The 21,806-nt window shown below is 35.3% G+C and overlaps 1 protein-coding gene across 1 annotated transcript in view; it reads right to left on the bottom strand.

Moving 5' to 3' along the window:
* Positions 1-21,806, bottom strand: part of CD109 (CD109 molecule) — a 401,861-nt gene that overhangs the window by 265,927 nt on the left and 114,128 nt on the right. Inside the window, 4 exon segments of the mRNA XM_053710442.1 lie at positions 1,264-1,373; positions 7,110-7,230; positions 11,012-11,108; positions 17,810-17,894. Coding sequence (XP_053566417.1) covers positions 1,264-1,373; positions 7,110-7,230; positions 11,012-11,108; positions 17,810-17,894 — 413 coding nt within the window.

Here is a 21,806-nt window from a genome sequence, read left to right as displayed (position 1 = left end):
AATTATATATATATATATATATATATATATATATATATATATAATATCGAGGACATGGCATGTACAATGTGACTATGGAAATTAGCAAAATAATGTGTCAAAATTTGCTCTGAAATTCAACTGCTCATGTGCGCATGCCCATTTCCGCATGAAAACACTAGATCAAATTCCTTGTTGATATTTGATACCTCCTTTGTGTGCATGCTGCTCATTACATAATTGTATTTCCCACATTCCTTTTTAACATATGTGGAGTGCATTTGTGTAATTTTGAGCATGCACATGTCGAGGTAGCAAATCTCGACAAAATAGCTCTTTTCGATCCCTAGTCAGGTGCCGATTAGTGCATAGTCAGGTGTTGATTAATGAATATGTACCATGCATTTGCTTCCCTGTCAATCAAACTCATGCACAATAGCATAGTCACCAGTCAGGAAGTACAGAAATAATACTGTGACTCTGTATGAACTATTTAACATTATTAAAATACAGACTGTGAGGTTAGAGTGACACAGCACTGCACAATATAACTGACATTACAAAGCACAGATTGTGCAGTATGAGAAACATATGATCTGTGCAGAGTGGTGGAAACAAGGAAAACTTGGACTCAGCACGGTGTGAAAAAGCATTATCTGGAAACTGTACATTTAATAATCCCTTTGTTTAAAAAAAAACCCATAAAGGGATACTAAACCCAGATTGTTTTTCTTTAATGATTCAGATAAAGCATGCAATGTTCAGCAACTTGCTAATTTACTCCTATTATCAATTTCTCTTCGTTCTGTTGCTATATTTTTTTGAAAAGCAGGAATGTAAAAGCTTAGGAGCCGGCCCATTTTTTGTTCAGTACCTGGGTTGTGCTTGCTGATTGGTGGCTAAAGATAAAAATTGAGTTTAGTATACCTTTAAGCAGCCTTTTTATTTTTTAACATACTTTATATTGTAAAGTGTTGTACCAAAATATATACAGCCCAAGCATACTGTTTTATGTCCCTTTGTTACTGTTTTCAAAACTGCATGATTTTGACACACAATTTAATAAAACCACAGCAGGATTTAGTGAATAAAATATCTTCTGCTGTCTCTTTCAGCCTCTTCTACATGATCAAGGCCAATTTTTCCAATATCGATTGTAGTCGTAATCATTACCAAGTTGAAAAAAATTCTACAAAGTTCTGACAAGATATTCCCTTGAGTCAATAATCTTGTTCTTTTAAAAAACATATGTAAACATATTTCTGTTTTCTAAACACAACTTACCGATGCTGTAAAGTTGAGTGTAGGTTTCAGAACGGTAGGATAGTCATAAAACTCACTGTAGTATTCTCTGTTGATTAGATATATGGTTGTGGTTTGATTCTGTGAAATTCCTGTTTCAAATAACATCATTATTATTCCTTGTGATCAGCAAGTAATAACTAGATCGATTTCAAAGCTTTAATTTAAAGGCACAGGAAACCTCAAACTTTCTAATTTACTTCTATTAGCAGATTTGCTTTATTCTCTTGTTATCCTTTGCTGAAGGAGCATCATTGCACTACTGGCAGCTGCCTAAACACATCTAGTGCAGGATATGTGCGTATTCATTTTCAAAAAGGGATACCAAGAGAACAAAGCACATTTGAAGTGAATTTAAAAGTGTCTTAAAATGACATACTCTATCTGAACTATGTAACTTTAATTTTGACTTTCCTATCCCTTTAAGAGCTAATTGTATTTTATTTGCACAGACTTTGGAAAAATATCATGGAGCCCGAATGTTCCCCCATGATAAGAATAACCCATAATCTTATATTCAAAGTCTATGGTTAAAACATTTAACCAGGGCATCTTAACTTAAAGGGACAGGAATCCTCACATTTTTCGTTCATGATTTGGAAAGAACATACAATTTTAAAAAAACTTTTCAATTTACTTCTGTTCTTAAATTTACTTCATTTTCTTGTTATCCTTTGCTAAATGAACAGCATTGCACTACTGACGGATAGCTGCTGAACACTTCTAGTTAGCCAATAACAAGAGGCAAATGTGTGCAGGCACCAATCAACCAACTAGCTCCCATTATTGTAGCATATGTGCGTTTTTTCTTTTTTTTGTAAGGGATGTTAAGAGAACAAAGCGCATTTGAAAATAGAAGTTAATAAAAAAAAAGTCTCTTCAGCTCTAGCTGAATCATGCAAGCTCAATTTTTAATTCCCTATCACTTTAAAGTGAATGTAAATTTTTGCAGATATGAAAGTATCATTCAATAGGTTATCAGTATATAAAACAAACCGCCACTTTCAATTTTTCATAAAATGTGTAATAGTTTTTATATTTATAATTGTAAATCTCTAACGATGTATTTACCTGCTCCTCCCACTCGCAACTTCCTTGTCTTTTTCAATCCTACGTATACAGCGGTCCCACCCGCTGTTTACGTAGTGGCAATGCGCGCTCCAGTCTATGTTAACCCCTGCGCATGCGTCAAACCCCGATGCCAATGTCTGGCAACATAGTATTACTGAAATATGTTTTATGTTCAGTTACTGAAATATGATTTGAGAATACGGAGCCCCTGTGATGCAATACTTACCTAGCGCTACAACAATTTTAATGAATGTCAGAGAAATGTGTAATTGCGCATGCACGAAATGTGCACAAGCTTCAGAGAATGATATAGGAAAACCTGTCTAACGCAAGCGCAATACGGACGCGTGACAACAGCAAAAGGGGTTTGGTCCCCCCGTGGTAAATCAAATTATTGGTTCTCATGATCGTGCCTATCATGACAATCCATAATAGAAAATCCCGGGTGGAGGATTATAAAGATGAATGCGAGGATATGAAGTAAAAATAAATAGTCATTAAAAACATTAGAAAAATTTGATGAATTAAAGTCATGTTATTTTAACTTTATTGTTAAGGAGAAGTTTAGAGAGCGCGCTGACTTTACATTCACTTTAAGCAAAATATCTTTTAAGATACCCTATACTTTCAATAGGTGGAGAGTTAAGCGTCACACTCAAGTAAAGACCAAAACAATGATGTAAAATGTAGCTGTTGGTGAAGTAAACCATTATTATTTGTAGTACAGAACAGAACTACATTGAGAAGTCAACTACCATCGGACTAACAAACCCTTGGCTTAGTGTTCCATCAGCTCTGGAGCGCTATTAGACAGGAATTGTGTGAGGGATTTAGTGCCCCCACTCTATTCATCATGCACACGTTAGCACACACTAGACTATCGCTCAAGTAAGAAAAATAGCTTTAGACTCATGAGCCTGGCTGCCTGTGTTCAGCTGAGAATCTGCTCTGCATTGACACAGCAGAGCTCATTTTAACTATGTATTTAACGTATTTGCAGTTTTATGCAAACAGTAGTACAATACTACAATGCTCCAATGCAATAGAAGATTTTCTTCATTGCACTTTATGCCCCTTTAAGGTTTAGAATCCCCTCTGCTTTAACTGAATATTGCTTTAACATTATGAACACAAAATATACAATACAGAATACAGACAAACTGAGCCCATCAGAATAATCATGTTCATTAGCATTCATTTTATTTGTATTACTTTATTTAATTAGACAAATTGCTAATTAGCTCCTCTGTGTTCTATAAACAAACTCTTACAAATATTCTCTCAGTCAAACCGTTGTCTTTAAATGGTGTTTCTAGACAAACCTTTTTAATTAAATTAGTTCAAAATAATTTAAAATTAAATAAAGCTATGACTCATTCAAGTAAACTATCTAAAGGAATGTTACATTTTTTTGGTTCCTTGTTGGAAATTATGGAAATATAAGGTCAATGTTCTAAGTATTATCTTGGCCTTGGATTGTCTTCATTTAACTACCACTCTGTTTGCACCTAAATGTTAAAGGGTGAAATTCCAACTTTTAATAAGTGGAATATAGGACATTTTTATGCTTTGACTCACTGTTGACTGCTACTTATTCAAGTACATTAAATAAACTCTGATCAATTCTTGTTCTCATTCCAGGGATATTGCAAAACATTTCTTTACAGAAAACACCTTTTTATATTCATATGAATTATATAGATGACAAGAAAATATTAAACAAAAGTCTAAATATATTTCAGAATGTAGATATGAATAGAAGGAAGGAGTGCCTAAAAAGGCTAAAGTATCTACATATGCTAAAATATCAAGGTTAAAAAATAATTTATTACAAACTTAACATACAGTAGGGTTCCCTATACACAATTCAGAATGACAGATAAAAACTATTAAAAACAATTTAAACCAATTATGATCAATTGATTAGGGGTAGGTCAATTCCTCAAGACAAGTACAATCAAAGTTGTGAGGAAATAATATAGCTGTGAATAAAAATAAGTGTCCAAGAAAATATATATACAGTAGCTTTATATATATATATATATATATATATATATATATATATATAAAGTGTCCAAAGTGAATATAAGTGTCCTTGATAAGTGTCCTCTGTGAATGTCCAATGTGTCCAAACGGAGACTCCTAGTGTGGTGAATCCTAATTAGGTTGTATCCAGTGTTCCCAAAAAATTCATAAAAACAAAAATAAAAATAAAAGTAAAAAATCAAAAAATTACAGTCGCTGCTCGAGTCTGAAAATAGGGTAAGCCTATTCCTAATAGTCTCAATTTATTTTATGAGTATTGCACTATGTAATTTTTGTTTTCACAGATATCAATTATATTGGATATTGTATTGGATTTTTGGAGCTTCACTTTTTGGTTCAATATATTTCATTTTTCATACTTCATATTTTACTTTTATTTTTATTTATTTTTTATTAATTTTCTGGGAACACTGGATACAACCTAATTAGGATTCACCACACTAGGAGTCTCCATTTGGAAACATTGGACATTCACTTTGACACTTATCAAGGACACTTATATTCACTTTGGACACTTTTATATATATATATATATATATATATATATATATATATATATATATATTTATTTTTTCTTGGACACTTATTTTTATTCACAGCTATATTATTTCCTCATTTTGATGATACTTGTCTTGAGGAATTGACCTACCCTTAATCAATTGATCAGAATTGTTTTAATTGTTTTTAATAGTTTTATCTGTAATTCTGAATTGTATATAGGGTACCCTACCATATGTTGAGTTTGAGTTTGTGATACATTCATTTTTAACCTTGATATTTTAGCATATATAGATACTTTAGCCTTTTTTAGGCGCTCCCTACTTCTATTCATATCTACATTCTGAAATATATTTTAGACTTTTGTTTAATATTTTCTTGTCATCTATATAATTCATATAAGTTACTTGTTTTGCTCATTTGAAACTATCACCCATAAGGAAAATTTTAGTACCAAATCTGCCCTTTGGGTATAGAGAAAGAAAACATAAGCATTTGCAGGTCTGCTATTTCTGCAGGCTCAGCCCATTTAAGGGCTAGATTACGGATGGAGAACAATTGTTTGCGCAAACCCAATAGTGAGAGCGTTTTATTTTTTGTTTTTATTATAAGTGGAGCAGTGTTTAAATTAGCGAGAATTTGTTTATGAGAATTTGCGCTCTCTATACTTTTAATGGGCCCAGTCGAGTGCAAAAGTATTACAGGTTGAAAGAAGAGGACAGCCCCAGAGGAGCGAAGCCATAAACCCACCACTGCCCTCCTAAGGAGCTAGATTCAAGTTGGTGAGTACCAACTTTTGGGGATTAGCTGTAGGGCCTTGTTTTTGTTTTTGTTTAGTATAGAAGTTTTTTTTTGTTTTTTGTTTTTTTTTAGACAGCAACATAGTTTAATTACTGATTATTAAAAACAGGATTGTTTTTAATATAGTTTTTTTTTAAAAAAAAAAAACAGCAAAAGAGCTTAATGACTAGTGCACTTTTCAGGGCTTTTTTTTTAGTATAGGGTTTTGGGTTTTTTTAATCAGCAAAAGAGATTAATTACTAATGCCCTTTTCAGGGTATTTTGTTTTAGGATATGTTTTCTTAACTTAGATTTTTTTCCGATGGGGGTAATGGTGGTTTAGGGATTAATAGTGTAGGGAATAGATTGTGGTGGGGGTGTGGCAGTTTAGGTGTTAATAGTATAGCATTGTAGTTTGTGATGGGGGTGTGGTGGTTTAGGGGTTATTAGAGTAGGGGGTTTATTGCGATGGGGTTACTGTGATATTGCAAATGCGATTTCCTGTGGTTAACTTTTTGTGCATGCCAGGTTTTGTGGGAATGCAAAATTTACTTTCAACTTGTAATACCAGCGCAAAAAGTTAACTTCTAGCTATGTTAACGCTCGAGTGGGAGCGGTAATTACCACTCCACTTGTAATTTAGCCCTCAATCGCCATGTTCTTGAGAACAGTGAGTTTTGACAGCAATAAGAAAAAATGCTATTTCAAATACTAAAATAAACATTAACATTCAATTACTTACAGTTTAAAAAACAAGCAAAAAAAAAAAAAAAAAAAAAAAAAAAAAAAACAAGCATACTCTTACTCATGAAAGTTGTTTTTTAATGATAATTTCCTTTAAAGCATAAAACATACTTCCCTTCTTCTTGAGGACTTATTTTATTTTTTAAAGAACTACAGACAATGCCATCTCTTTTGTGTTCTACTTCCCTCCAAATGTTTGCTAATGTGAACAACTCACACATCAGCTCCAAACAGGTTGTTGGCACACACAATGCCAATTCAGAGCTGATACTGGCGCAATTGCATAGGAACACACATACAGACCACTGATGAAAGTGCCAGAGGCAGCAGGGCATTCAGTGCTTTTTAGAAAAGGAAAAACTGGATGATTTTTTATGTTACTTTCAATCTAAACAACATGATATTGCCCATTTTTCTTTTTCTTTCTTTCTTTTTTTTATAATTTCTGGACTTAGTGCACAGCTTTAAATGTAATTAGCTTTATGACTTCGCAAATGTGTTTTGATGAAAGAAGTCAGATTTCTAAAATACATTATTTTATTATTAACCTGAGAAATTCATACAACCAAAGTATGATGGGTACAAATAAAAAATGCTTACCCTATTGAAGACAAAAATGTGCATAATGTTTTAGTTTCTACCAAACTAACAAGATATAGGAATATATCATATTTAAAAATACACATTACCTGTTAGATAATCTGTAACAATTACCAATAAATCCACTGGTCCAGTAAATGATAAACTATCAGAAGTCAATAGCTCTTTCAACTCAGATTGGCTAAATTGTATCTTTGCATATCCATTTATCTGTAGATGTAAAAGATAGGTCAGATAATTGGTACCAAAGAAAGAAACAGAAAGAACCAGGAAGAATGGACATTTAGTGACAGAAACATAGATAGAGAGCATTGCCGGCATGTTCAGAAATCATGCAAAATAAATTTATTGTAATCTATGTGTTTATCCTTCATATTCAAAACATGCATAGCTTTTTTTTTTAGGGATCACTGATGAGAATCCGTAGATAATTTCGACCAGAGCGGAGAGCTTTAGATTGTCAGACCCTGATTGCGAGAGAATTTTAACAAAGAATGTCCAAATTGTACAATATCTTGTTCAAGATAATTATGACTAATATCACTTTATCCATTTATATGTATTATTTAGTATTTATATATTGAGTGCATGAAAGAAAGAGTACATTTGTGAGTGTTTATACACAGCACTGTCATTTAGATCATTTACTGACAGCGATGCTAATTTATTGTACTTGCAAATCAGTTGATTATGTGATTCCCTTAAAAAGTCCTTGTTTAGCCAAATTAAATAATAAGAGGTGCAATGATCTGTGATTTCATGAAGTTCTGTTGTAGTTTAGAATGCTTTATTTTATTATTGTATGTTATTGTAACATAAGGAATCAATGTCACTATAGTGTGTCTTGTCCCACAGGGTTAATAATTGTATTGTATATTTTATATTTGATTTATATTTTAATATTACATTAAATTGAAGGCAGAATTTAAAAAAAAAAAGTTACTTGGTATATAAATCAACATAATCACAGACATGATTTACATCAGATGTTAGACATTATTATAAATGCTACAAGGAAAATCTATATACAGCTAATAAATAAAGACTATCAAACTTCAGTAGTCTAGATTAATTATTTGGCAATTAATATCTCCCCTAATTATATCTCTACTAAGATAACAATTAAAATCATAGAGAGACAGGATAAATACAAAAGCAACCATATCAATCATCTTATGTTGGAAGCACATTATTATAATCAATGTACAATTGCTTTTTGGCTGACAATAATTAAATTAATGAGCTATTCTTCTTAACCTCTCCCTTGATCTGGTGCTAAAGTCTAACATCAGAATAGGAGTAAACTCAATATGTGTTTGTTGAAGTTGTTGGTAAGTATTTGACAGAGGAAGCAGTGCCAGCCAAATGCACCCAACTATGATTAATAATAACTACAACCCAAAGGTAAACTGCCCTTACCTTCCCCAACTAACATTAAGCATTAACGGCTAGATGACAAGTGTCGTGCTAACTTGTGCACATATGCAATATTTGTTTTTTTTTCCGTCTTTTTGCGTGCAATGGAAAAGTATTGAAAGTAAATGCGAACGTGAAAGCGCAATCGCTATTTAGCTTGTCGTGTTAGCACAATTGATAACTTCTCGTGAGAGGTAGTGAGTTAAACAAAAGTTGCACCAAAAACAACATGAATATACTAGAATAAACTGTTACAGTCATATAAACACTATATGATAACAATTTGTAATACAAATATTCATAAAGGTTAAAAGATATATGGTATTTGGTCATGTATTTGAATGTAAATGTGTTTAATATATATGTATGTGTCTAAATAATAATTCCATAATAATATTTAATTAATGTGTTTTACTGTGTATTTTCTATAAATATATCACATTCCTATGTTCTTCACATACAGGAAAATGTTACTTTACTGTTAAATACATATATATATATATATATATATATATATATATATATATATATATATATATATATATATGTATACTGTACCAATACCTGTTTATCTTTTCCTATAAATATATATATAATGTAATTTTAATTGTTAAATATATATCTTTATATATATTTATATATATATAGATACATATTTAACAATTACATTTACATTTTCTATGTGAAGAACATAGGAATGGAAAATATGCCTAACGCGATTTAGGTCTAACGTGGACATGAATAATTTAATCTTATGGCATGTTATTGAAATATTACATATAAAATATTAATATAATTATTAAAAATTATTATAGACGGTTTATATATATATATATATATATATATATATATATATATATATATATATATATATATATATATGTGTGTGTGTGTGTATGTATACATATAACTAAGTATATACACATACATATTCTATGTATTATATAGATTTTTTTTACAGTACCTATAATAATTTTTAATAATTATTATTTTTTAATATCTTATATGTAATATTTCAATAATGTACCTTAAGAATATTGTTTTCATGTACGCTAATCCGACACCTCGTTAGACCTAAATCTCGAAACATGAATTGCATTATGCATATTTTACATTCCTATGTTCTTATCATAGAATTTTTTAAAATTTGTTATTATTAAATATATATTTCTATACATATGTAATAATGTTAATGCAAAATAGATATCTAAACCTATAAATCTATTGGAATAGATACAATTGTTAAGGTATACACAGATATATAGAAATATGTATTTAAAATAAAAATAATATTTTCCTGTTTTTGAACAACATAGGAATGTGAAATATTCATAACTCCTGTCGAGTTAGATAAGTGTTAGTTTTTTTTCTTCTGCACTCTTCATTGAAGTTTATGGGGCAAATGCGTTAGTGTGGCTACGATATCTGAAGTCTGGAAGTTAGTGTGTGTTTAGGTTTCGCTTTTGCGCAAACTTATTATTTGCAACTTGTAATATGCGCGCTACTCGACACGCAAAAATAGTACTTCTAGCAAAGTTTGTGCTTCAGTGGAAGCACTAAATAGCATGCCTCTTGTAATCTAGCCTTAAGTTACTGGGACATTCAAAATAATGTAAATCAACAATATTTCCAATCATTAGTTTCATTTGCCAGTGTTCTTAGACAAATATAGAAGTATAGATGCAGACTTTCATACAGAGGAGGTGGGGGGTCCCTTAAATTTTCAACTCAGCTATAGAAGAGTGGTTGGCTGGCTGGCTTATTGGTTGGCTGGATGGTTGGTTGGCTGGTTGGTTGGCTGGCTGGTTGGTTGGAGGCTATCTTAGGAAGTTCCTGGTTGAGACAGCAGGAATCCCTCATTTGCTGGTGTTATTACAAGAGATCACACTTAAGCACACTTAAAATAATGCACACTTACAAGACTTACAGCCTCAGGACATAAGTAGAGATTTAGATTGATCTGTATTTTTGTGAATATGGTCATTTGGATAAGGTAGAATACTAGGGTTAGAACATCTTATGTTAAAATATATTCTTGTGATGAAATGTTCTTTCTATATTTTAGGTTGTAAAAGGTTATTTTTTGCAGGGATTAAACACACAGTAGTGTAGGGTCGAGTGTTTAGAGCATGTAATTTTTTGGCTATAATGGCCTTAATATCTTGCAATGCTGGTCCTGAGTGGAAACTGCAGCTAATCCAATCAGCACCTCTACTTGCATAGCTGGTTTTGTGATTAGTGTGATTGATTGAATCAGCAACATTTTCTGCCTGAACTCTACTTTTATTATGTGTTTAATCCCTTTGCAGAAGTTAAACACATAGCGGTGCTGGATTGCTAGTACTAAAATGACATGCCCTAATGAATAACAGCATTTAATTGTTTTACTATAATGGCCTTTTTAGCTATATTTTTCTATTATATTGTTTTCAAATTAAAAAAAAAAAATTTCTTATTCAAAGGTAGCATTTCTAATTCATAGAGATAGCATTGACACTGATTTTATTTTTTAAAGAGACCTTTTAATGTGCAAATTTGGACTGAATGCAATGGAAGCCATTATACCATTACTTACCTCAAATGTCTTGGTAATGTTTGTCTTCCTCTTGTATGTTGCTGTATGCAATAACTGAGCTGTGAGTTTTCCTTGTACCGGCATCCCATAAGTATATCTACAATATAATATAAACAAAAATGTCTCTGGACAGTCATGATTTATTTTTATTTTATTTATATTTTTCCTGATAATATTATTAGAGGAAAAGGATTCAATGAATTGTAGTCTAGATTAACCAATATTTATAATATTCAAATTAGATTTGATTAAAGATTAATTCATATAGGGTTTAGAATAGTAATTCAGTTACAGGGACTTTAAACACTTCTTTCTTTTGTGTTAGGGTTGCACCTTGGGCCATTGACCAAGTGAACCTTTACAGAATGAGTTACACATGCTGCAGGGTGTACAGGGAGGAACTTGACTAGAACTGCCCAGCAGCACTATGCAAGTGGTATCCAGAGGTGTAATACGTGTTCCTCTCTGCACACCCTGCAACATGTGTAACTCGTACTGTAAAGGTTCACTTGGCCAAAGTGGCAACTCTGTTTTCTGTTCAAATGTGTGCTTATCCCACTGTCCACACATACTGGAGAGGTCAAGAAATAAATTATGTAACCTAGATTTTCAATGTGCTTCAAATCAAATAGCTGGTTTAGGCAATTTGCAGAATTAGCTTTTCGGTGTGGGACAATAGTTTACACAAAAGCAAGAGGTGTTTAATGTTTACATTTTAATGTCCATACTAATCATTTGACTTCTTATACTACATTTACGCCTAGATTTAGAGTTCTGCGTTAGCCGTCAAAACCAGCGTTAGGGGTTACTAACGCTGGTTTTGGGCTACTGCTGGTATTTAGAGTCAGTCAGGAAAGGGTCTAACGCTCACTTTCCAGCCGCAGCTTTTCCATACCGCAGATCCCCTTACGCCATTTGCGTATCCTATCTTTTCAATGGGATCTTTCTAATGCCGGTATTTAGAGTCTTGGCTAAAGTGAGCGTTAGAAATCTAACGACAAAACTCCAGCTGCAGAAAAAAGCCAGGAGTTAAGAGCTTTCTGGGCTAACGCTGGTTCATAAAGCTCTTAACTACTGTGCTCTAAAGTACACTAACACCCATAAACTACCTATGCACCCCTAAACCGAGGTCCCCCCACATTGCCGCAACTCTAATAAATTTTTTTAACCCCTAATCTGCCAACCGCACACTGCCGCAACCTACATTATCTCTATGTACCCCTAATCTGCTGCCCCTATCACTACCGACCCCTATATTATATTTATTAACCCCTAATCTGCCGCCCCCAACGTCGCTGCTACCTACCTACAATTATTAACTCCTAATCTGCCGACCGGACCTCACCGCTACTATAATAAAGTTATTAACCCCTAATCCGCCTCACTCCTGCCTCAATAACCCTATAATAAATAGTATTAACCCCTAATCTGCCCTCCCTAACATCGCTGACACCTAACTTCAAGTATTAACCCCTAATCTGCCGACCGGACCTCACCGCTACTCTAATAAATTTGTAACCCCTAAAGCTAAGTCTAACCCTAACACTAACACCCCCCTAAATTAAATATAATTTTTATCTAATGAAATAAATTAACTCTTATTAAATAAATTATTCCTATTTAAAGCTAAATACTTACCTGTAAAATGAACCCTAATATAGCTACAATATAAATTATAATTATATTGTAGCTATTTTATGATTAATATTTATTTTACAGGTAACTTTGTATTTATTTTAACCAGGTACAATAGCTATTAAATAGTTAATAAGTATTTAATAGCTACCTAGTTAAAATAATTACAAAATTACCTGTAAAATAAATCCTAACCTAAGTTACAATTAAACCTAACACTACACTATCAATAAATTAATTAAATAAACTACCTACAATTATCTACAATTAAACCTAACACTACACTATCAATAAATTAATTACATAAAATACCTACAAATAAATACAATTAAATAAACTAACTAAAGTATAAAAAATAAAAAAAGAACTAAGTTACAAAAAATAAAAAAATAATTTACAAACATTATAAAAATATTACAACAATTTTAAGCTAATTACACCTACTCTAAGCCCCCTAATAAAATAACAAAGCCCCCCAAAATAAAAAAATGCCCTACCCTATTCTAAAATATAAATAGAAAAGCTCTTTTACCTTACTAGCCCTTAAAAGGGCCTTTTGCGGGGCATGCTCAAAAGAATTCTGCTCTTTTGCCTGTAAAAAAAAACATACAATACCCCCCCAACATTACAACCCACCACCCACATACCCCTAATCTAACCCAAACCCCCCTTAAATAAACCTAACACTAAGCCCCTGAAGATCATCCTACCTTATCTTCACCACGCCGGGTATTACCGATCCGTCCAGAGGAGGCTCCGAAATCTTCATCCAAGCCCAAGCGGGGGCTGAAGACATCCATCATCCGGCTGAAGAGGTCCATCATCGGGCTGAAGTCTTCTATCAAGCGGCATCTTCAATCTTCTTTCTTCCGGATCCATCTTCATCCCGCCGACGCGGAACATCCATCCTGGCCGACGACTACCCGACGAATGATGGTTCCTTTAAGGGATGTCATCCAAGATGGCGTCCCTTGAATTCCGATTGGCTGATAGGATTCTATCAGCCAATCGGAATTAAGGTAGGAAAATTCTGATTGGCTGATGAAATCAGCCAATCAGATTCAAGTTCAATCCGATTGGCTGATCCAATCAGCCAATCAGATTGAGCTCACATTCTATTGGCTGATCGGAACAGCCAATAGAATGCAAGCTCAATCTGATTGGCAGATTCCATCAGCCAATCAGAATTTTCCTACCTTAATTCCGATTGGCTGATAGAATCCTATCAGCCAATCGGAATTTGAGGGACGCCATCTTGGATGACATCATTTAAAGGAACCGTCATTCATCGTCTAGTCGTCGGTGAAGAAGGATGTTCTGCGTCGGCAGGATGAAGATCTCTTCAGCCCGATGATGGACCTCTTCAGCCCGATGATGGACTTCTTCAGCCCCCGCTTGGGCTTGGATGAAGACTGCGGAGGTTCCTCTGGACGGATCGGTGATACCCGGCATGGTGAAGACAAGGTAGGGAGATCTTCAGGGGCTTAGTGTTAGGTTTATTTAAGGGGGGTTTGGGTTAGATTAGGGGTATGTGGGTGGTGGGTTGTAATATTGGGGGGGTATTGTATGTTTTTTTTACAGGCAAAAGAGCAGAATTCTTTGGGGCATGCCCCGCAAAAGGCCCTTTTAAGGGCTGGTAAGGTAAAAGAGCTTTTCTATTTTTATTTTAGAATAGGGTAGGGCATTTTTTTATTTTGGGGGGCTTGTTATTTTATTAGGGGGCTTAGAGTAGGTGTAATTAGCTTAAAATTGTTGTAATATTTTTATAATGTTTGTAAATTATTTTTTTTATTTTTTGTAACTTAGTTTTATTTTTATTTTTTGTACTTTAGTTAGTTTATTTAATTGCATTTATTTGTAGGTATTTTATGTAATTAATTTATTGATAGTGTAGTGTTAGGTTTAATTGTAGATAATTGTAGGTAGTTTATTTAATTAATTTATTGATAGTGTAGTGTTAGGTTTAATTGTAACTTAGGTTAGGATTTATTTTACAGGTAATTTTGTAATTATTTTAACTTGGTAGCTATTAAATAGTTATTAACTATTTAATAGCTATTGTACCTGGTTAAAATAAATACAAAGTTGCCTGTAAAATAAATATTAATCCTAAAATAGCTACAATATAATTATAATTTATATTGTAGCTATATTAGGGTTTATTTTACAGGTAAGTATTAAGCTTTAAATAGGAATAATTTATTTAATAAGAGTTAATTTATTTTGTTAGATAAAAATTATATTTAACTTAGGGGGGTGTTAGGGTTAGGGTTAGACTTAGCTTTAGGGGTTAATACATTTATTAGAGTAGCAGTGAGGTCCGGTCGGCAGATTAGGGATTAATACTTGAAGTTAGGTGTCAGCGATGTTAGGGAGGGCAGATTAGGGGTTAATACTATTTATTATAGGGTTATTGAGGTGGAAGTGAGGAGGATTAGGGGTTAATAACTTTATTATAGTAGCGGTGAGGTCCGGTCGGCAGATTAGGGGTTAATAATTGTAGGTAGGTGGCGGCGACGTTGCGGGCGGCAGATTAGGGGTTAATAAATATAATATAGGGGTCGGTGGTGTTAGGGGTAGCAGATTAGGGGTACATAGGGATAATGTAGGTTGCGGCGGTGTACGGAGCGGCATATTAGGGGTTAATAATAATATGCAGGGGTAAGCGATAGCGGGGGCGGCAGATTAGGGGTTAATAAGTGTAAGGTTAGGGGTGTTTAGACTCAGGGTACATGTTAGGATGTTAGGTGCAGACTTAGGAAGTGTTTCCCCATAGGAAATAATGGGGCTGCGTTAGGAGCTGAACGCTGCTTTTTTGCAGGTGTTTTTTTTTCAGCTCAAACTGCCCCATTGTTTCCTATGGGGAAATCGTGCACGAGCACGTTTTTTAAGCTGGCCGCGTCCGTAAGCACCGCTGGTATTTAGAGTTGCAGTGGCGGTAAATTATGCTCTACGCTCCCTTTTTGGAGCCTAACGCAGCCATTCTGTGAACGCTAAATACCAGCGGTATTTAAAAGGTGCGGGGGGAAAAAAGCACGCGTAGCTAACGCACCCCTTTGGCCGCAGAACTCTAAATCTAGCCGTTAGTGTTGCGACTATAACAGGTTGAAAGTAAATGCGTTCGCAGAAGCGCAATTGAATTTAACGACGTGGAGATAGTGCAACTTTAGATCTCTGGTTAACTGTTATGTTAAAAAAAAAAGTTGCACAAAAATGTTTTAAAAATACATTTAAAAGTACAGTTATACTCAAACTAACACTGTGTAATAAAAAAAAAAGGTAAAAATAAAAATTGCAATAAAAAGTTATAAGGGCTCAAAGATATCAGGTCTCATGTGTTAGGAAAAAAAGGCAGACAAAGGGCTTTAACATAGAGATACATACATATACATGTCTAAATATGTATATGTATATGTGTGTATGTGTATGTATATATATATATATATATATATATTCATATATATTTTCATCTGTATTAATATGTGTATATATGTATTTACATACTTATATACACATAAAAACATATAAATACATATATAGACATATATGAGCATTGGAGACCTTTGCAGTCAAGTAGCTGATATCATGAATAATACTATTTATGCAATATTCATATTTAATAAAGTGTTTAACTTTTTATTGTCATCTACATGATGAAAAAAAATTGGAGCTGAGTTTACACTTAATGGGAGTTCACTGAAAATTCCTGGATTTCATGGTAAACTTCCTTAAAGGGACAGTAATGCTAAATTTGAACATTCCTGTTTCGGACAGAACATGAATTTTTAACAAATTTCCTTTTTTTTTTATTGAAAAGTAAACCTAGGTAGGATAATGGGAGCTGTCTTTAGCAGTCTATGACTGTATCTGCAACAATGTATAAGATTGCTATAAACGTTGTTGCACACACTTGTGCTAGGTGACTTAAGGCATGTGCACCCTCCTGAGCTCATCTAGGATTTCTCTTTAACAAAGGGTATCAACAGAGCTAAGCAAATTTAGCAACATAATTAAACTGGAAATTTGTTTCAAATGTTATGCTCTATTCAACCCATTTAAGTTTAAGTTTAATTTTGACTTTGCTGTGCCTTTCAACTGAGGACGTAAATAAAGGGCAGTCCCTGCACATCTTAGAAGCACCTTTTCTTGAAAGTGTCAGTACTAGAATCCTGATTGGATGCTTAAAGTCCTTTTACAGTGGGAGGTGGCTTTCAAGTGATTCAACATTTGGGTATAATGTCCCTTTAAAATCATTTAGCACTGCCATTTTCAAAGGAAAGTATACAAGTTTTTTTTTCAAATCGATTGCTGTTCAGGGACAAACTGAATTAAAACCTAGTAGTTTGGGACATAAGTACATGAGCTGGTGCTATGTTATAATCACTGTATATAGTCAAGCAGGCTCAAGTTAAAGGGACATTCAAGTCAAAATTAAACTGTCATGATTCAGATAGGCCATGCAATTTTAAACAACTTTCCAATTTACTTTTATCATCAAATTTGTTTTGTTTCCTTGGTATTCTTTGTTGAAAGCTCAACCTAGGTAGGCTCATAAACTAACTTATAAACCATTGAAGGCCACCTCTTATCTCATTGCATTTTACAGTGCCATATAAATAACATTGTGCTCCCTCCAGTGGAGTTATTTATGAGCCAGCACTATTTGGCTAAAATGCAAGTCTGTCAAAAGAACTGAGATAATGGGGCATTCTGCAGTGGCTTAGCTATAAGGTAATCACAAAGGTAAAAAGTATATTTATATAACAGTGTTGGTTATGCAAAACTTGAAAATGGGTAATAAAGGGATTATCTATCTTTTTATACAATAAAAAAATTCAAGTAGACTGTCCCTTTAATTTCAACATATTTTAATATGAAGGAAGCACTACAGCCTCTCTCAAGGAAAAAAACACAATTTTAAGTGATTTCATAGCAAAAGAAAATAATACATTTGAGTTACCATGCTGTTTTATTTTCCCTATTGGAACATTTTGTGATTGTTTAAATTTTGAGTTTAATGTCCCTTTAAATACCTCACATTTTTTCTTACCTTATAAACATTTGACATGTTATTAAATCAGTTTATTTGACTAGCTAAAAAAATATAACCTTTAGGAAAATTGCACATTATATTGCCTTTTTGAGGTTTGGAAAAAAACTTACTTGACAGTAACTGTTCCCTCTAGAAACTCATTTTTCATTGAATGATATAAAGGTGTTGTCATAAGAACTTCAAATCTTGGTAAAACTAGAGGAATATGAAAACTTTCTTTAGTACAGTTATTCAATTATAACATACTAGTCCTAAAGCCCGTGTACACGGGCCAATTTTTTAGGTACTGCGGTTCCAACCCTTGCTCCCTCTCTCTCCCCCCTCTCTTTTGTGCTCTCTCTCTCCCCCCCTCTCTTTTGAGTTCTCTCTCTCCCCCTTATTTTGTACTCTCCCCCCATTTGCTCTCTCTCTCTCCTCTTGTGCTCTCTCTCCCCCCTCTTTTGCTCTCTCTCTCCCACCTCTTTTGCTCTCTCTCCCCTCTTTTGTTCTCTCTTCCCCCCTCATCTGTTCTCTCCCCCCTCTTGCTCTCTCTCTCCCTCTTTTGCTCTCTCTCTCTCTCCCCATTTTGCTCTCTCCCTCTCTTTTGCTCTCTCTCTCCCCCCTCTTTTGCTCTCTCTCTCCCCCTCTTTTGCGCTCTCTCTCTCTCCTCCCCCTCTCTTTTGCTCTCTCTCCCCCCCTCTCTTTTGCTCTCTCTTCCCCTCTCTTTTGCTCTCTCTCTCCCCCTCTCTTTTGCTCTCTCTTCCCCTCTTTTGCACTCTCTCTTCCCCTCTTTTGCGCTCTCTCCCCCTCTTTTGTGCACTCTCTCTCCCCCTCTTTTGTGCACTCTCTCTCCCCCCTCTCTTTTAAACTCTCTCTCCCCCCCCTCTCTTTTGAGCTCTCTCTCCCCCCCTCTCTTTTGAGCTCTCTCTCTCCCCCCACTCTTTTGCGCTCTCTCCCCCCTCTTTTTTGCACTCTCTCCCCCTCTTTTTTGCGCTCTCTCCCCCTCTCTTTTGTGCTGTCTCCCCCTTGCGCTCTCTCCCCCTCTTTTTTGCGCTCTCCCCCTCTTTTTTGTGCTCTCTCTCCCTCTTTTGCACTCTGTCTCCCCCTTCTCTTTTGCGCTCTCTCCCCCCTCTTTTGCGCTCTCTTTTAAACTCTCCCCCCTCTCTTTTGTGCTCTCTCTTCCCCCTCTCTTTTGTGCGCTCTCTCCCCCCTCTCTTTTTTTTTCAATAATTTTTATTGAGGTTTAGTTAACGGCATACATAAAACATCATAACAAATTCTTATGTCACATGAAATAAGGCTTCAATGTTACAGGAGTAATAAAAAGAGACATAAAAGAGACGTATAGCCAACAAGTTACATAGCTTGTAAACATTATACAGATAGAGTGTTGATCCTTCAGGAACCTTCTATATGACATCATAAATTACTTTTGGGCCAACAAAAGCAACAGGTAGTAATGAAGCGAAAGAAGGAAATTGTAACTAAGGAGACCACTTTTGGATCTCATTAATAAACCTCGAATTTTTTAATTTTTAGAATAGTTAGGAATTGGTATTGGAAGCAATAATAAGAGTAAATATATAGACTTGCTGTGTAAATAGAGTGGTAAAGTATGTAGGTATAAATAGTTAGAGTATGGCATAGACAAGATAAGCCATATAGATAGCCCTCCAACATTAGGAGGTATATTATAAGGGGAGTGGAGTGGAGTGGGGGGGGGAGGTGGTAGGTTAGCTAAGAGAAACCACTTTTTTAATTCTTCTGAAGCTAGGAGACAAAATAAATACTATGGGTAGAGTATATGCCAAATATGGAGGTACATTATAATATAGTGGGGGAGGAGGTGGTTATTGAAGCATAGTAGATAGCTTATAGGCTAATTATATATTGAGCAGATACTATACTTGGTGCATGTATAACTAGAACTAAATATAAGGATGAGAAATTGTACAGTTTAATGTTATTGCAGGTCCAGCCTGCGATGGAAAACAGGGCATCCTGGGGTATTGGAAATTCACCTATGGGGTAGACATTAGTAAGCCATGTAATTACAGCACTCCCATATACACCCGCAAATAAAGTTAATATTGAAATCTCAGACATCTGTCCATTTTATACACCAGTTGTAAATAGAATACTGAAAACAAGTGCACAGTTTTAGTATGAGGCAGAGGATAAAAATCCCCCCTCTCTTTTGAGCTCTCTCTCCCCCTCTTTTGTGCGCTCTCTCTCCCCCTCTCTTGCGCTCTCTTCCCCTCTCTTTTGCGCTCTCTCTCCCTCTTTTGCGCTCTCTCTCCCACCTCTCTTTTAAGCTCTCTCTCCCCCCTCTCTTTTGAGCTCTCTCTCTCCCCCCTCTCTTTTAAGCTCTCTCTCCCCCCTCTCTTTTGAGCTCTCTCCCCCCTCTCTTTTAAGCTCTCTCTCCCCCCTCTCTCTCCCCCTCTTTCTCTCCCACTCTCTTGCGCTCTCTCTCCCTCTTTTTTGTGCTCTCTCTCCCTCTTTTGCACTCTGTCTCCCCCTTCTCTTTTGCGCTCTCTCTCTCCCTCTTTTGCTCTCTCTCTCTCCCTCTTTTGCACTCTGTCTCCCCCTTCTCTTTTGCGCTCTCTCCCCCCTCTTTTGCGCTCTCTTTTAAACTCTCCCCCCTCTCTTTTGTGCTCTCTCTTCCCCCTCTCTTTTGTGCGCTCTCTCCCCCCTCTCTTTTTTTTTCAATAATTTTTATTGAGGTTTAGTTAACGGCATACATAAAACATCATAACAAATTCTTATGTCACATGAAATAAGGCTTCAATGTTACAGGAGTAATAAAAAGAGACATAAAAGAGACGTATAGCCAACAAGTTACATAGCTTGTAAACATTATACAGATAGAGTGTTGATCCTTCAGGAACCTTCTATATGACATCATAAATTACTTTTGGGCCAACAAAAGCAACAGGTAGTAATGAAGCGAAAGAAGGAAATTGTAACTAAGGAGACCACTTTTGGATCTCATTAATAAACCTCAATTTTTTTAATTTTTAGAATAGTTAGGAATTGGTATTGGAAGCAATAATAAGAGTAAATATATAGACTTGCTGTGTAAATAGAGTGGTAAAGTATGTAGGTATAAATAGTTAGAGTATGGCATAGACAAGATAAGCCATATAGATAGCCCTCCAACATTAGGAGGTATATTATAAGGGGAGTGGAGTGGAGTGGGGGGGGGGGGGGAGGTGGTAGGTTAGCTAAGAGAAACCACTTTTTTAATTCTTCTGAAGCTAGGAGACAAAATAAATACTATGGGTAGAGTATATGCCAAATATGGAGGTACATTTTAATATAGTGGGGGAGGAGGTGGTTATTGAAGCATAGTAGATAGCTTATAGGCTAATTATATATTGAGCAGATACTATACTTGGTGCATGTATAACTAGAACTAAATATAAGGATGAGAAATTGTACAGTTTAATGTTATTGCAGGTCCAGCCTGCGATGGAAAACAGGGCATCCTGGGGTATTGGAAATTCACCTATGGGGTAGACATTAGTAAGCCATGTAATTACAGCACTCCCATATACACCCGCAAATAAAGTTAATATTGAAATCTCAGACATCTGTCCATTTTATACACCAGTTGTAAATAGAATACTGAAAACAAGTGCACAGTTTTAGTATGAGGCAGAGGATAAAAATCCCCCCTCTCTTTTGAGCTCTCTCTCCCCCTCTTTTGTGCGCTCTCTCTCCCCCTCTCTTGCGCTCTCTTCCCCTCTCTTTTGCGCTCTCTCTCCCTCTTTTGCGCTCTCTCTCCCACCTCTCTTTTAAGCTCTCTCTCCCCCCTCTCTTTTGAGCTCTCTCTCTCCCCCCTCTCTTTTGAGCTCTCTCTCTCCCCCCTCTCTTTTAAGCTCTCTCTCCCCCCTCTCTCTCCCCCTCTTTCTCTCCCACTCTCTTGCGCTCTCTCTCCCTCTTTTGCTCTTCCCCCCTCTTCTGCTCGCTTTCTTTCTAAATTCTTTCCTTCCTTCCTCTGGGTCTCTCCCGCCTGCCACGCCCGTCCCGCGCGCTCCCGCGAGGCCACGCCCCCTCATCACGACCGCCGCGTCCCCATCATGGCACGCCCAACGCCGGTCACGCCCTCACCAGGCAGCTTCCGCA

This window comes from Bombina bombina, chromosome 4 (assembly GCF_027579735.1).
Source record: "Bombina bombina isolate aBomBom1 chromosome 4, aBomBom1.pri, whole genome shotgun sequence".
Lineage (NCBI taxonomy): Eukaryota > Metazoa > Chordata > Amphibia > Anura > Bombinatoridae > Bombina > Bombina bombina.
Note: the sequence above shows the minus strand (reverse complement) of the source record. Positions and strands in the feature narration are given on the sequence as shown.